The sequence below is a fragment of the Pipistrellus kuhlii genome, unplaced genomic scaffold (genome assembly GCF_014108245.1).
Source record: "Pipistrellus kuhlii isolate mPipKuh1 unplaced genomic scaffold, mPipKuh1.p scaffold_m20_p_7, whole genome shotgun sequence".
Classification (NCBI taxonomy): Eukaryota; Metazoa; Chordata; class Mammalia; order Chiroptera; family Vespertilionidae; genus Pipistrellus; species Pipistrellus kuhlii.
The window spans coordinates 11,655,139-11,671,734 of NW_023425573.1; the positions used below are offsets into that span (position 1 = coordinate 11,655,139).

Consider the following 16,596-nt stretch of genomic DNA (forward strand, 5'->3'; position numbering starts at 1 on the left):
GCACTTTTGGGCCAACCCCCGACACCAGTGAACTCTGTGCATCAGATTTCTTTTTACTCAAACACGTTCTCTCCTTTTTCATTCCCAAGATCCAGGCCCCTGCCTGCAGGGCTTCCAAAAAAAAAAAAAAAAAATCTGGAAGAATTGCCCCACACGGTTCCTATATGAAATAAAGAGCACTTTCCCGCGGGGCTTTCCCCACAGAGACGACGGAGCGCCCCGCGCACCTGCCCCGGCCGCCCGCTCACCAGTTGTGCAGCTCGGCGAAGGCGGCCTTGATCTTCTTCACCGAGCTGTCCACCTCCTCCTTGACCATCACGCGGTACCTGGTCAGGGACACTGTGCAGCGCTGCAGGTCCTTCACCGACTTCTCGATATTCGGGCCTAACGTGAATGTCAAGGAGAAAGAAAAGTTTGTTTTTTGTTTTTTGATTTGAGCACTTGATCTTTGTAAGCCGAACAATACCAACAAAATCCAACTAACTCACCACCAACACCCCTCCTTCCCCCCGCCAAACAGAGACTTTTTTTTTTCAGTGAAAAAAAAATAAAAAATAAAAAAATAGAAAAGTTCTGCATAGAGGTTGCTTGTAACCCAGGGATTTTAACATCCAGGCGGGTGGTTGGTAGGGAGACTGCTGGGATTTCATTGGAATTAACAGGAGAAGTTTTGCATGAGGCTTGCTAGTGAGGCCTCCGGCTGGGCCATTCTGGGCACTCGTGTCTCCTCTGCTCTTGGGAAAAGGTCCTGATCATGTATGTTCCACCACACGGGGCAGTTTCTTGGAGTGGGATGTGTCTAAAGACTGCCTGTGTCTGAACACCGCTCTGCTTTCACAGGAGGAAAGGCCTTAGAGGTGGGGAGAGGTATAAACAGTGAGCGAGGCCTGAGCGGCGGGGCCAGGGACACTGACCTGGGGCCCATCGGGCCGGACCAGGCCTGTAATTACAGCAGCCCGTAAGCGGCTCCGTAGGTGCCAATCTCGCCCGATTTCCTGAAACCGTCTCCGGGGCTGACAGATATAGTGCAAAGCAAATCGGCAAATTGTGCGTCTCCCAGCGAGGGCATGCGTCTTGGAAGAAAGCAATCTCCCTCCAGAAAAGCGACAAAGCATATCAAACCAGAGCCAAGGAAATCAGATAGAACCGAGGCTGGATGAGAAGAATATTATTTAATCTTCTGGGGATCGGAAAGGAAGTGACTGAGCCCCTTTCACATGGAGGACCAGCTCTGGGTAAAGGATCTGGCACTAACATTCGCTTCCTGAGACGGGAGGGTAGAAAGTACCTGCAAATGCATCCCTAACCACCGAGAGAAAATGTCCCGGGGAGGCAGAGGAGAGAGGTAATGCCATTTACACCCCGTGACTGACACGGGCGGAACCACATCTGCCTCTCGGCCTGTGTGGGTCACAGAACGAAACGCCGTCTCCTGCGCGTCTCCCTTCCACGAAGCGGCATCTCTGGGCGCGCCCTGCCATCCTGGCCCTTTCCTGGGTGTGACAGAGACGTTGAACCATTTGCGCAAAAGAAACCACTTTACCTCTTTTCTTTGCCAGCTCATCTGGCTTTATTTCGGGCTGAGCTGCGGGGGCATTGGAATTAACAGGAGAAGTTTTTGCATGAGGCTTGCTTGGGTTACAAGGCTGCTCAGCCGACCACTGCAGGCCCTCTGACCTCTCGGGTGGTCCGTGTATAGGTTTGGGGTTCCCATCTAAGGACAGTTTCTGGTGCAGTGGTCTGTTGCCTTCTGTAAGAAAACACCAAATAATGACGGTGACGGGATCAGCTAGAAACATGGGTGATAAGGTGAGGGGGGTGCCACTTTTTTTTTTTTTTTTTTTGGTTTGTTTTCGCATGGACAATAATGCCTTTCATTGCAAACAGTCGAGAAACTGTTTTAGCAGAGTCCCCAGAAGATTAGAGAATAAACGAGAAACAGGAAGAACGTTGCACTGGGAGTCAGGAAACCTGGGGGGATGTTTGGCTCTGGCAATCCCTCGCAGGGTGACCCTGGGCGGCCACTGACCATCTCGGAGCCTCAGTTTCCTCACGCAGGAAAGCCATGAGGAGGCTCCCATGGGCGACACGGGAAGGTTAGGGTGGGCTGTGTGTGTGTTTTTCTCACTCAGTAAAGGCTGAGAGGTCTCTGAGCATGATTTCGTATCCAGGCTGTAAAATGTAGTCCTCCTGTCTCTAAGAGCTACATCAATGTCGCGGGGCATTTTGTTCTGAATTCATGAAGGCGGGAGAGTGATTGGAGGGAGGGCAAGAATGAAGTGACAACAGGTATTACAATCATCTCCTCTAATGTGTGGGGGGATTAAATCAGGGAGCATCATCATAATATCTCAACCAAATTTAAAAGCCAGGCCGTCAGAGGCTCTCCGGAGCTCCGGTAGCTGCTGTCATAAATTAGCAGCACGTTGCTTTCGGCGTGTTTTAAAGGTAGGCTCCCATTTAGTTATTGCCGGAGTGAATTAAACGGCACCTCCGTGGCCTGGGAAGGAAATGGATCACCCTTAACATCTCACAACCAGAGAGCGCTCCGGGGTGGGAAGAGGGGGAGCCGGTGTGCTTTCCAAGGCCAGGTTCCTGGGGAGAGCTGGGTGTCCTGGGGAGGGTGCAGGCTTGGGTCCCCGAGACCCGTGTTCTGATCTTCCCTGGGGCCCGACAACGCTGTAGGAAGGACCTCACTTTTCCGGCCAATGAGGGTTCACACGCACACAAAGAACAGCAGCATCTCGATGCATCCCAGCCCCCTTTCAGACAGCCACCCGCCTCCCTTCTCCACGCCCACAGGGCCTCATTTCCTTGAAGAGGCTGTGACTTCCTTGAAGGCAAAGCCCCAATACTTGTATCTGGCTAATAGCTATCTGTAAAATTGTGACTGAATTAAATGATTTCCTAGGAAAGAAAATCACACAAACAATGAAACAAACAAAGCACACACACACACACACACACACACCAAAAAACAAAACCAAGTTTCCTGACACTGTCACACATGACAGAGACCGCATTGGAAAGCGCCAAAGAATATGGTCTGGGTCCTAGTAGGCTTGGCCTTAGACATCAGCCCATCTGTGAGACGTGTGAATTTGAATCCATCATTCATAACCTACATAGCGAGAAAGCACAGCATATTTCTGACGGGCGGAATAGCGAGTCCTCCATAACATTTACCTAAAGGGAAACTACAGTTCACAAGGAAACGTGCACAAAGCTAGTAAACAAAGTAACTGAGTACCGAAAACAGCATTTCCTCCAGGAACAGAAACATCTATTAGCACCCCCAGAAGATCAGGATGGACTAGGAATGGAAAGACGCTTGTACTTCAGGAGCTGGGTGGGTGTTTTGCTCTGGGAATCACTTTCAGGGTGACCCTGGGCGAGACACTGAATCTCAGCCAGTCACCTGCCAGAGTTTGCTCACCCAGAAGGGCTCTTAGGGGGCTTCAGTTACTCCGAAGTGGAAGCTCATGTGGGCAGTGGTTGTCAAACTTGCGTGTTCATGGGAACCCCAGAGGTTCCGATTCAGCGGGGGCCTGGGATTCTATGGCAGGTGATTCCTTTGGGGTGAGGATGGGTGGCACCGCCCACTTGGAGGAAATCTGCTCTGAGAGATGAAAAACTAATTTTTTTTTTAATCTAATTTTTTGATGAGCCTATAACTGTTTCGTTAACACAGTGATTAAGTACGGGCTGGTTCCAACTCCCTCCCACTCTTAAATCATAGTGAAGATTCAGCCTCGATGAAATATTATAAGTTGAGGACCTAATATATATCCAAGTTTGGATAGTGTAGTAAACTAGTCTTATTCTTAAAAATAAGGGGGTCTATAGGATACTTTGATGGAAATAATGACCGGAGGGGAAAAATTATTCTGTTGAATGCAAACCATTTTAAGCTGAAGACGAGCTTGCAAATGAGCACAGGCTCATTAACCTAGAGCTGAAAATATTATGTTTGTGTATCAGAGAACTGGTAAGTGGACGATGGCTCGTTTCACCATTCACCCAACGAACATTTATTGAGAAATTTGAGTAGCAGTATTTTACTTATTTATTTTTTAGAAGGTCCTGGGAAACTGTCTCAGTTTTGGTGGGATCATTGAACACTGGGATGATCTGAAGCTCTCAGGAACTACCCCTTACCTTTGCTTTGAAGAGACTGTGACTTCCTCGAGGGAAAATATTAAAATATGACACGTTTTTGAAGCCCCAGTACTGGTGCTTGTGTCTGGCTCAATAGCTATCTGTAAAATTGTGACTGAATTAAATGATTTCATATGGAAAAAAAATCATTTTGCACTGTTTGCTTATTGGCTACACAGATCTGTCTCCAAATGTAGTAGTGAAGTTCTTTCAGATGAAAACTGGTAGAGACTTATTCAGCTATTACAGAACTGGGTTCATCTTGACCGCAAGTTCTGTTATTTCTAACAATTAGGATAAATGGGAGTTCTCCTCTAACATTACAGGCCAGAAGTAGCATCAATTCAATTCTCTGACTTTCTGGAATCTACTTGCAAACTTCAATAGACTGTAGCTGATTCAGAGCTGATTCATAACAGTGGCTAATAAGGTAGCCACCAGCACAGGTTGGACACATAAAATGTGGCTGGTCTGAACTGAGATGTGCTATTAAGTATAAAATGTGCACTAAAACTTGAGGACTCAGTACAGAAAAATATCTTTGATAATTTGAAAAAAAAATTGATCACACGTCAAAATAACATTCTGGGTATATTAAGCTAGACAAAATATATTATCCAATTTAATTCACCTGTTTCTTTTTATTTTTTAAGTGTAGCTACTAGTATTTCTATTTTATGTATTTGTCTTAACAATTTTCTAGATAGGCAATAATGACATCTGAAAATGAAGTATGACTTCTTTCTTCCCAATCTTGTCCTATTGGACTGGTTAAAAATGCTAGTACAATGTAAAATCACAATCCTCGCATTGATTTTGATCTTAGGGAAATTGCATTCAATATTTTATTATTAAGTATGATATTAGCTATAGATTTTTCATGTTTATCAGGAAGTTCCCTTACATGTCTAATTTGCCGGGAGTTTTTATTTTGTCAAGTGATTTTATTTTGTTTCACTTTGAGTTAATCCTTTTGTTGTTCTCCTTTATTTTGTTAATATAGTAAGACACATTGACTCATTTTAAAATGTTAAGCCAATGTTACATCCTTGAGAAAAAGCACACTTGGTCATGATGGACTATAAATATAAATATTATAAATATAAATGCAAAATCATACTTCAATTTGCTAATATTTTGTTGAGAATTTTGCTTCTTTATTCTTGACCAATATCATTCTATAAATTTTTCTTGTGATGACTTTGTCAGATTTTGATAGGTTATGTTGGCCTCATTAAATGAGTTGAGAAGTGTTCCATTCTTCCCAGGCCTCTCTTTTAAAAATCTTTTCTCTCTGTTCTTCAGTTTGGATAATTTCTTTTGATCTGTCCTAAAGTTCACTGATCCTTTCTTCTTCATTGTCTAAATTGTTGTCAAGTACATCTGATGACTTAAAAAATATTTTTTTTCAGATACTGTACTTTTAAAAATATATATCATTATTGATTTCAGAGCAGAAGGGAGAGAAAGAGATAGAAACATCAATGATAAGGGAGAATCATTGATTGGGTGCCTCCTGCATGCCTCCCTCTCCCCCTTACTGGGGATCGAACCCACAACCTGGGCATGTGCCCTTGACCAGAATCAAACCCAGGACCCTTCAGTCTGCAGGCTGACACTCTATTCACTGAGCCAAATCAGCTAGGGCCCAATATTGTAGTTTTTAGTTCTAGAATTTCCATTTCTATATTTCTTTCTGAAAGTCTCCTTCTCTTCACCGTTTATATACATCTTTTTATATATATATATATATATATATATATATATATATATATATATATATATATATATATATTAGCATATTTACAAAACTTGTCTGCTGACTAAAATACCTGGGTTATCTATGGGTCTGCTTTTATGATTAATTTTTCTCTTCATTATAGGTCACATTTTCTTGATTCTTCCCATGTACAGTAATTTTTTAAAACAAAGTATTGATTTTGAGCAAGAGAAAGGGAGAGAAACATTGATGTGAGAGGAAAATCAATTGGTGGCTTCCGCGTGCACCCTGCCTGGGGATCAAACCTCCCACCTTTTGGTGTACAGGATGACACTCTAACCAGCTAAGCCACACTGGCCAGGGCCCATGAGTAGTAATTTTTAAAATTGGGTATTGAACATTGTAGATGACATATTAAGAAATGTTGGAATTTTTTATTTTCTTCAAAATAGTTTGATTTTAGCCCTAACTTGTTTGGCTCTATCGATAGAGCATAAGTCTGCGGACTCAAAATAGTTTGATTTTGTCCTAATAGGTCATTAAAATACTAGATCATGTTCCATTCTCTTCATCTGATTTTTTTTTTTTTTTTTTTTGCCTTGAAGGTAAATATTAGGCATTTTATAGAACAAGTTGGAGAAGAAGAGATTATATGGGGATAGTGGATTGTTTTTTAAAATACCTTCAATTGCCCTGTTTTATACCTCTTCTCAAGTTTGCCCTCCATCTATCTACTGACCCTCAATCTAGAGCTTCTCTGTTTTCTGCTGGGCAGTCATACTCCTCCCTGCCCAAGCTCCCTCATAATTCTGTGCTGTAGCTTCATCTGTCAATCCTCTTCCACCTCCTTGTCCTTTTCTATTAAGCCAAGTCATCCTTTCCTTTTTATTCACTATTGTAGACTAGAGGCCTGGTACACAAAATTCGTGCACTCAAAGGGGTGGCCCCTCATCCCAGTCTGCACCCTCTCGCAGTCCGGGAGCCCCCCGGGGATGGCCAACTGATCGCTTAGGCCCACTCCCCTAAGTTGGACATTCTTAGTGCTGCTGCAGAGGCAGGAGAGGGTCCCGCCACCACTGCTGGACTCTACTGCTGCACTCGCCAGTCATGAGTCCAGCTTCTTGCTGAGCAGTGCTCCCCCTGTGAGAGCACACTGATCATCAGGGGCATCTCCTGTATTGAGCGTCTGACCCCTGGTGGTCAGTGCATGTCATAGCAGGTCCTTCCACCGTTTGGTCCATTTGCACATTAGCCTTTTATTATATAGGATTTCTACATCCAAAACGTCAGTGGAGTTTGTGATCAAGAAGATATAAATTCATGCTTTTATTTTTTTAAAAAAGTTATTGATAGGCATTGCTGAATTATTTCCCCATCAACTGGTGCCCATTTACACTCAGCTGTAAATGCATGCAATTGTTCTCAGAGTTACCTCTTCAATACTGAGGACTTTCACTTTTCCAGTTACTAAAACTTACATAATTTAATTTGTTCTTAACTTGATTTATTTTACACAGCAAAACATAAAATGGTGGTTGTCATTTTTTGTTAACAGCACCAAAGAAAACAAATGTTCCTGTTGGGAGAAATATATGAACTTGGATTCAAAGGTTTTCATGATATATGTACAGCTATGTATGTGTTCAGATTTCCAAGTTTCTGTAAACACTTTATCTTTAGTTTTTACTTTTTAATGAAAGCTTTATGTACTTGTAAGCAAACTGAAATAAGTATACATAAAATTTGAATCTAACCTTAAGAAATGTATTGAATACAGAGTACTTCTAAAGTAAGTACTTTAACCAATTGAGTTAAAATGGTTTTGTAGTCTCCCATACACATAATTTCAGTAAATCACTTTGTTTGATAATGATTAACTCAGTATATAAATCAAACCACCCCACAAACAAGTGTAGAATCTAAGCCTTAAGGAAAATAGACCAGGAAGAACATTTGGGAAAATTGGACACTAACAACATCATCATGTGCTTTAAATGGGGCCTTAGAAATAAAAACAATCCTTGGCATTGCTTTCGAAAAGAATAAATCTTGATCTGCCCTTTGTCCGACTTTGGATGCAGGATGAATCTTGATTGCATTATGTAAAAGAGCTCAGTAGCACTATTATTAAAAATTCTGAAGCCCAGAAAAAAAAGACTCCAAGGCTTAAAGCCATTCTGTACTAAGTTTAAACCAAACTCCCAAACGACAGAGCTGTCTGCTGATGGGCAGCACTGTCCCACTCGGCAGCGCTATATTTACAGCCTGAACATGCTCTGGGTGGTATTTTTCACGGAGGAAGTCACACTAACACCCCTCAGCCACCTGTATATCTCTTAAAGCTGACTCCGCCTCCCAGAAAACAATTCTGTTGAAAGCTTTTAAAAAGAGAGATCTTGAATGTCAAGGTGTTATAAAAAGATAAAACACCTGCTGTGCATGTTCACAGCCTGCTGCCCAGCTGGGCACTCGGGGCAGTTGTGCTTGAGCCAGTTTCATTAACGGATAGCCTGAGAAATGCTTCCCGCTAGCGGAATGGAGAGTTCTTTTAGGCTTCTACTTTGAAACCACTCAAGAACAGAATATCATTATTCAGCATTGTTATGATTATTTTCCCCCTAGTTGTTCTTTCTTTCTTTTTTTAAAAATTTATATACTAGAGGCCCGGTGCACAAAATTTGTGCCTGGGGGGTGGGTCCCCTCAGCCTGGCCTGCACCCTCTCTGATCCAGGACCCCTCAGGGCATGTCTGACTGCTGGTTTAGGCTTGGGAATTGGACCTAAACTGGCAGTTGGGCATTCCTCTCACAATCTGGAGCTGCTAGCTCCTAACTGTTCACTTGCCTGCCTGTCTGATCACCCCTAACTGCCTCCCCACGCCCCCCACCAGCCTGATCACCCCTAACCACCTCTGCCTGCTGACCTGATCGTCCCCAACTGCCTCCCCTGCACTGGCCTGGTTGCCCCTCACTGCCCCCCTCTGCCAGCCTGGTCACACCTCACTGCCCCTGCTACTGGCCTGGTCACCCTATGTAGCCTGCTGTTTGGTCATTTGGCTGCCCCTCACCACCCCATCTGCCAGCCCAGTTGCCTCACACAGCTTGCTGTTCAGTCGTTTGGTCGCCCCTCATTGCCCCCTCTGCTGGTCTGGTGACACCATGCAGCCTGCAGCGCGGTCGTCCATCTGGTTGTTTTGGTTGTTAGGGGCCCTGGCTTTTCATATATAGGGACTAGAGGCCCGGTGCACAAAATTTGTGTACTTGGGGAGGGGGGTCTCTCAGCCCAGCCTGTGCCCCCTTAGTCTGGGAGCCCTCAGGGGATATCTGACTGCCAGTGTAGGCCCATGCCCCATGGAGAGTGGGCCTAAGCCGGCAGGTGGATATCCTTAGCGCTGCTGTGGAGGCAGGAGAGGCTCCTATCACCGCTGTTGGGCTCACCAGCCATGAGCCCGGTTTCTGGCCGAGCGGGGCTCCCTCTGTGGGAGTGCACTGACCACCAGGGGGCAGCTACTGCACTGAGTGTCTTCTCTGATGGTCAGTGTGTGTCATAGCGACCAGTTGTTCTAGTGTTTGGTCAATTTGCATATTAGCCTTTTATTATACAGGAGAATTTGTTGGTTGAATTTATTGGGGTGACATCAGTTAATAACACTGCATAGGTTTCAGGTGTATCATTCTATAACACATCATCTGTGTGCTGTGTGTTCACCACCCCTGCAGGCTTACAGAGACGCTTGGATAGAGAACTCCCGTGGGCACTTAACTTTCAAGGCAGCTCTCCACAGCGAAGGGAGGCATTTGCTCTGACGGCGTATACTTGATAGAGTTACCGAAATTGTTTTAGGGAGACGGTATAAATTATCTGTAAATGAACAAATATACGTGCTAGGCTTTTAGTCTATGATTGATATCAAAGCAGCAATGTGAGTAATTAGATTTTGAAAGTAATTCATGTGAAAGCAATAACAAGCAAAGTTGGGAATCTGCCACTCGATTATTTAATTTCTTTCTCCTGCCCTGACTATAAATCAAAACATTCTCAAAAGAGTAGGCATCGTTAAAGACGGAATTTAAAGAATTCCTGGAAAATGGAGATTCTAGATAGAAACAGGTTGTCGTTGCTGTTTCGCTGACTTTGAGAAACCACTGTGTGGTCAGGATTACCCTACCTTCAGCCCTAGGAGCAGAGTTGCGAGGCGATGTGTTTACGGGAGACAAGGAAAGCTCTGTGACCATCGGAACACTTGCTCGTGTGCTGCAGAGTGTGTCAGCTGCTTCAAGCTGCCTCACTGCACCCCTGACGTGGCACATGGCCCTTCTGCCAGACTGAGTGCTTCCTGGGCAGGGCCCCTGTCCAATTCATCTTGGATTTGCCAGAGGATAGTGCAGCATCGTATACAGCAGGTGCATGGTGAGTCAAGTTCCCCTACTGTTTCTTGACCCTCCGAGTCCTCTCTGCCACCTCACCTCTATGTACCCACTGCTCCCATGACATCCCTGCATCACTCAGTCAGATGCAGCTCTTCTCTTCCCCAACCATCACCTCCTCAGTGTTCCCACGATCTTCTCTTTAAAGAGACCAGAGTGGGTTTCCCGGAGCCTGGACCACATCACACCCTTCCCAGCGCACTTTCTTTGCATGTAAGAGGAGCTTTAAAAATTGCTGATGCACTAGGCTCGTGGTTTTATAACTAGAAGGACTTTGGGAATAAGTTAGTGTCCTGGATCTCACCGAAGGAACTACCACCACTTAGGAGGCATTTTGAAAAAGTGACAGGACATCTTTAAAACTTATCAAAATAATGTCTGGGGGGAGGGGGATACAGGCTGACTTACAATCACAAGAGTCTTGCACAACCAAGAATTGCTTTGTGTCCTAAACTTTCCTTCATCCTTCTAGTCACTTTACACATAAACCCAAGGTTTTTTGTGGTTTTTTTTTTGGTTTTTTTTTTGCACTGTTTTACTTGGATTTCCAGGACTCAGCTGCCCTGTAAATTAAGAAAAGGTTGTACTTTATGGTGTTCAGAACTTTACCAAAAGAATCTCACCATTAGAAAATCACATGGCCAACCACACCAACAGCCACAGTATTTGAACTGACAACTGCATTTACAGCAGCTGCATTCACTTCCAGATCTGCATACAAAAACATACTTATTTAGCTCTCAATTCGCATGCCAAAAACAGAGAAATGGTGTCTACAATATCCAGGCATGTCTCACTTCTTGTAGTGCAAAGTGATTCATTATAAGCAGGTGTGAACACCTGGCATTGTCTTAGGCCTCTATTTTATTGAAATTCTAGGTAGATTATATTACCTATGAAGTTTGGTTTAGGATTTGTTGTAAAAATGAAGCAGATAGTATTGAGGACCACTGATCCAGTACATTCTAGTACAGACAGCAAGGAAATGGGAGAGTGGAGGTGAAAGATGTACCCAAGGCCATGCAGCTGACTGAGAAGTGGCCTTTGTAGCTTAGTTAACTCAGTTAACTTAGTTAACTTAGTTAGCTCAGCCCAACATTCCAGATGCTAGCTAACTCCCTGGAAGATTACTACGTTCTGTCACATCATAGAAAATACTGCCTTTAAATAACATTTTCTCTTGTCACCAGTTATCTGTCCCTTATCCCATCAAAGGTGTCTAGAAAGGAAAGGTCTTTTAACTTGGAATGTCCACGTTCCTAATGATCCTAACACTGACCAGACCGGGGTTTCTGACTCAGCGAGGGCAGGACTGAGCATGTGTTCTTCGGCCCCTGGCAGTCCTCTCTTCCCCGCCCTTCCCAGGAAGCCTGAGCCGCGTGCCCTGAGACCAGCCTCTCCCCTCCATCACCGTCAGCAGCAGCCCCCGACGGGGCCAGCAGGTTCCCTCCGCACCTCCTCCTCCGTCTCCCTAAGCGACCTGACTGAACAGTGACTGACCTGAGACCCCCCGGGGAGCCTTGGGAGGCTCCTCCAGTATCGAGATCTTCTTCTCCCGAGGGAGGAGGGCTGGCTTCTCGCCGATGGAGTCGGTGGACGAGCTATCCTTCTCGCAGCCCCCGCTGGGGCCGTTCTGGGCCTGCAGTGGGGGTGGCAGCCCTGCTTCAGGCTTCTCGGCCTTGTCTTTAGCATCTTTGTTGCCTTGATGCTGCTTGGACTTGCTTCTTTTTCGTTTATTGTTCTAGAATGAGAAGTGAATGAGAAGATACTATGATTTTAGCTCAGACCCTTGAATTATAAGATGAACCTGACAGACCAGAATAAGGTATCTATAACAATAAAAGGGTAATGTGCTAAGTAGACTGGGAGACCTTCTGGAAATCCTTCCAGACAAAGCCATGGGGTTGGGCTGAAGCAAAGGCAGTTAGGGGCAATCAGGCCAGGAAGGGAGGGCAGTTGGGAGTGAGCAGGCTGGTGGGGGGGGGGCAGTTGGGGGCAATCAGGCTGCCCAGGGGGGTCCTTTGGGGGTGAGCAGGTCAGCAGGCAGAGTAGTTAGGGGCAATTAGGCAGGCAGGCAGGTGAGCAGTTAGGAGCCAGCAGTCCCAGATTGTGAGAGGGATGTCTAACTGCCAGTTTAGGCCCAACCCCACAGTCGGACATCCCCTGAGGGGTCCCAGACTAGAGAGGGTGCAGGCCAGGCTGAGGGAAACCCCTCCCCCACTATGTCACAGTGGGTGGGCACCAAGGCAGAGGCCTGAAGTTCGTGCATCGGGCCTCTAGTTTTATATAAGATGATATATATAAACAGACACAAATATATATACAGACACACATAAACATAGGGTGGGGCAAAAGTAGGTTTACAGTTGTATGTGAAACACAGAGTTTATTCTTGTCTTATTATTTATTAATTATATATAATTTCCTGGCTCTTCTAATAGAAAGGGTGAAAACACAGCTTTATTTATTTTTTTACAGAGAGGAAGAGAGAGGGATAGAGAGTTAGAAACATCGATGAGAGAGAATCATCCATCAGCTGCCTCTTGCACACCCCCTACTGGGGAGGTGCCCACAACCAAGGTACATGCGCTTGACTGGAATCGAACCTGGGACCTTTCAGTCCGCAGGCCAACGCTCTACCCATTGAGCCAAACCGGTTTTGGCGAAAGCACATCTTTATTTACCACCCAACTTAATCGAAGTAAATATCTTGTTTCTTACAATAAGTTGTATCACCTTTCATTTCATAAACATAGTAAACGAAAAGCTTCCTCTGAAAGGGGAACATGGCAGCGATGGCATACTGAGCGAATCAAGAAACCACGTGATTTAACAGTGACCCTGTGACCACGCCCAGAAAGAACTGGAATCAGCCTCGGCGCCCTGGAGAATGGCTCTCCTTTCTTACACAGGCGATGAGGGTGGGGAGGCAAGGAGGACACTAAGGTTTGGTCCTCTGGGGAGGAGAGGAGATGGAGGGAAGGGCGGGCAGGAAAAAGGCAGGCAAGTCCTTGCAAGATGAGGATGTGGACGGCAGATCCCCAAAGTCCACGTGGGGTCTGTAAGAGGAGCTTTATGAGCCACCATCTTTGTGAACCTAGCTGGTGAAATAGGCACCAGCCCACCAGAGATCCTGTTTGCTACCACGGCCAAGGAGGTGCCACACAGCCCCAGGACCCCAAGCCATCCCCGCAGGGAGGTGTGTGGCTTACGTGCACATGGTAAGCTGGAGCAGACAATGGCTACAGGGTAAGGCCAAATGGACTCGGTCCATCTGGGATTGGACTGAGCAGCGGCCCCCAGCCTCTCAGCTGTAGCTGACCGGCTTTACGAGGCTTCCCTACCCTGCACTTCAGACCACCGAAATCCTTCAGACCCGGGTTGTTACAATACGGTGCAGTCTTCCTGCCTCTTCCCTAAAGTGTCCTAATGGTCAACGTACGAAGATGACGCACCTAAGTATGTTGCATGCTTCACTGCTTTGGTTTTGTACCGAGGAAAGCCCACTGTTCTTAGCCTTCAGTGTGGCCCAGGCCTCGGCCAATCAGAACGGATGCCGGCCCATCAGGGCCCGGCCTGCCTGCCTGCTGCATCAGTGGGTGCCTGCCGAACCTCAGCGGGCTTTGTTCTTCCACACACTCAGAAAAGGAATGAGAAGAACAGCCTTTTCTCCTAAATCCTCCCTTTCCCTTCCCTTTCCCTTTCCCTTTCCCTTTCCCTTTCCCTTTCCCTTTCCCTTTCCTTTTCCTTTTCCCTTTCCCTTTCCCTTCCTTTCCTTTCATTTGACCGTGCCCTCGAGAAAGTGCTCCCCTAGAGAAGGGAGCTCGCTCGCTCATTCATTCCTTCACTGGGTGGCGGCCAAGGCCAGCGGCACCAGGTCCCAGTTCCCGTGGGAGCCCCACAGCGAGGAGGCCAGCCGTGCAGACCCCTTTCCCACGGGCCCACCAGCCGCTAAGGGAGGCTCGGTAATGAGTGGGTCTGCAGCTGCTGTCTGCTCCTTTTCTCACATCAGAGGCATTCATACCCAAACCACACTTCTGAAAATTTCCATGGCAGAGTAAATACTGCCTTTCAGTCGCTGGTGAGTCATCTTCATCTCCCACAAACGCTCCGGGAGCTAAGATTGAAGATAAGCGGAGAATGTCAAAGATGGTGGCTCACACAGGCCAGGAAAAAAGCTCATAATCCCTCCTGTTCTGCATGAAACCAGGGAGAGGAAAAGGGGCCAGGGTCACTGCCGTGGTCTCAGGGTTGAATGAGAGCAATACTGCTTGCTTGCTTGTTTTGGTGAGAATCTGGTTCACAGACCTGGGACCATCCCTCAGGGAGCAGGGCAGCCTGGGCTTTATCTCAGGGGATGCCCAGGACCCAGGCCCTGCTGGCAAACAGTGCCAATGACTTTGAAAAGAGCAGACTTGTGGTTCACCAAAGAACTTGTATGCACATATGCGTAACCCAGGGACACAGACAATAGGGTGCTGAAGGCCTGGAGTGGGGCTGGAAGCAGGGGGCCAGGCCAGAAGGGGCCAACGGAGAAAAAAAGAGGACAGATACTTTCAACAAATAAAGATTTATTTATTATATTTAAAAAAATATCTTTTATTGATTTCTTACAGAGAGCAAGGGAGAGGGATAGAGAGACAGAAACATCGATGAGAGAGAAACATCGACCAGCTGCCTCCTGCACACCTCCTACTGGGGATGTGCCCGCAACCAAGGTACATGCCCTTGACCGGTATTGAACCTGGGACCCTTCAGTTGGCAGGCCGATGCTCTATCCACTGAGCCAAACCAATTAGGGCTAAAGATTTATTTATTTATTTATAAAATATATTTTTATTGATTTTTTTAACAGAGAGGAAGGGAGAGGGATAGAGAGACAGAAACATCGATGAGAGAGAAACATCGACCAGCTGCCTCTTGCACACCCCCTACTGGGGAGGTGCCCGCCACCAAGGTACATGTCCTTGACCGGAATCGAACCTGGGACCTTTCAGTCCGCAGGCCGACGCTCTATCCACCGAGCCAAACTGGTTTCGGCAAAAGATTTATTTTTTAAAAAGAGAAGAGCAGACTTCTCGTGAAGGCCGTGAAGCAGGTTACAGGCGCAGAACCAGGAGCGAGTGAGCACGTTCACAAGATGAGGAAGGCGAGCCGGACAGAGGCCAGTGTGTGCACACACGCCCCCGCATGTCCACAGTCACTCTTGCTGACTAGACAAGAAGGCAAAGCCATGACCTAGTGAAAGGGGCCGACTAAAACTTCCCCTCTGTTTTCCAGGAGGAGTCTGCTCGAGTTCTCAAAAAAAAAAAAAAAAAAAAAAATGTCCCTTACTATGATTTTAAAGTATTTTCTCTTTTCTCTTAAAGAAGAAAACCTAGCTTAGAACTCAGCAAAAAGGTATCTCAGCGCAGCTTTGAACAGATTCTTTCAGTTGGAAAAACATGTGAAAATAGATTTAGAGCGTTTCCAAGCGTCTTTGAAACACTCCTAATCCTCTCGGTGCCGCAGGATCTGCTCAAGCAAGTTAATGTCTTGAATCCTTTGAATTCTCAGGCGAGGCTCCCCCTAATACTTAAAAAGAAAACCTGGCGCTTGTGAAGCACAGGCTGGTGGCTAGAACACCGGACAGAAAACAGCGGCCTTGGAGGGCAGGGTGGCTGGGAAGGAAGGGGAGTCGTGGATGTGCAAGCTTTCTGGGTGAAAGAAGCATTATCATATTTGAAAGAAGCATAAAATTGGCAGCCTTGTGAAAATGATAACAACCATAAAAGTTTTGATTGAAGATGTTACTAATTTACAATCAATATTAATCTTACCTTCTTTTTTCCTGTCATGTTCCATTCTTTTAGAACTTGGATTGCGCTGCCTAGACAAAGACAAAGGGCCTTTAATGCGTATTCACACTGCACAAAATTCATCTCGGTCTTTTCATCTCGGTACCAACCCCCCCCCCCCGGCTTTTTCATTTGTTTTGATACGTCCTACCTTAATAAAAATGCCAGTTTCGTGTTTTACTTCCAGATTTTCATTTAATTCACCGCATGATCTTAGTTTTATCAAAACATTAAGCCCTACTACATGAAGCTTATTTTTCTTGGTCATTATGCTGTCTTAGGGAAAATGAAATATATCTTGAGAATTTTCTGCTAGCTGCGTTGCTGTAAGTAGAATTAAAATTGTTCTGTTGGATAGATGAATCGAAAGGCCTGTAATCTTCCGGGCCAAAGGTGGGGTTTGAGTGTTATTGACCATGTGAATCACGGGTTTTTGTTCGGCCACTCCTGCTCTT

General features: G+C 45.8%; 1 protein-coding gene across 4 annotated transcripts in view; it reads right to left on the reverse strand.

The window, feature by feature from the left end:
- SPATS2L (spermatogenesis associated serine rich 2 like) overlaps window positions 1-16,596 on the reverse strand; it is a 137,959-nt gene that overhangs the window by 29,262 nt on the left and 92,101 nt on the right. For 3 of the 4 annotated variants that reach the window (XM_036420832.2, XM_045575754.1, XM_036420831.2), the window contains 4 exons: window positions 16,124-16,173; window positions 11,805-12,045; window positions 1,544-1,750; window positions 249-384 (listed from right to left, as the gene is read on the reverse strand). In XM_036420832.2, coding sequence (XP_036276725.1) covers window positions 249-384; window positions 1,544-1,750; window positions 11,805-12,045; window positions 16,124-16,173 — 634 coding nt within the window. The remainder of the gene's footprint in view (window positions 1-248; window positions 385-1,543; window positions 1,751-11,804; window positions 12,046-16,123; window positions 16,174-16,596) is intronic. The other variant, XM_045575755.1, reaches the window with a different exon arrangement.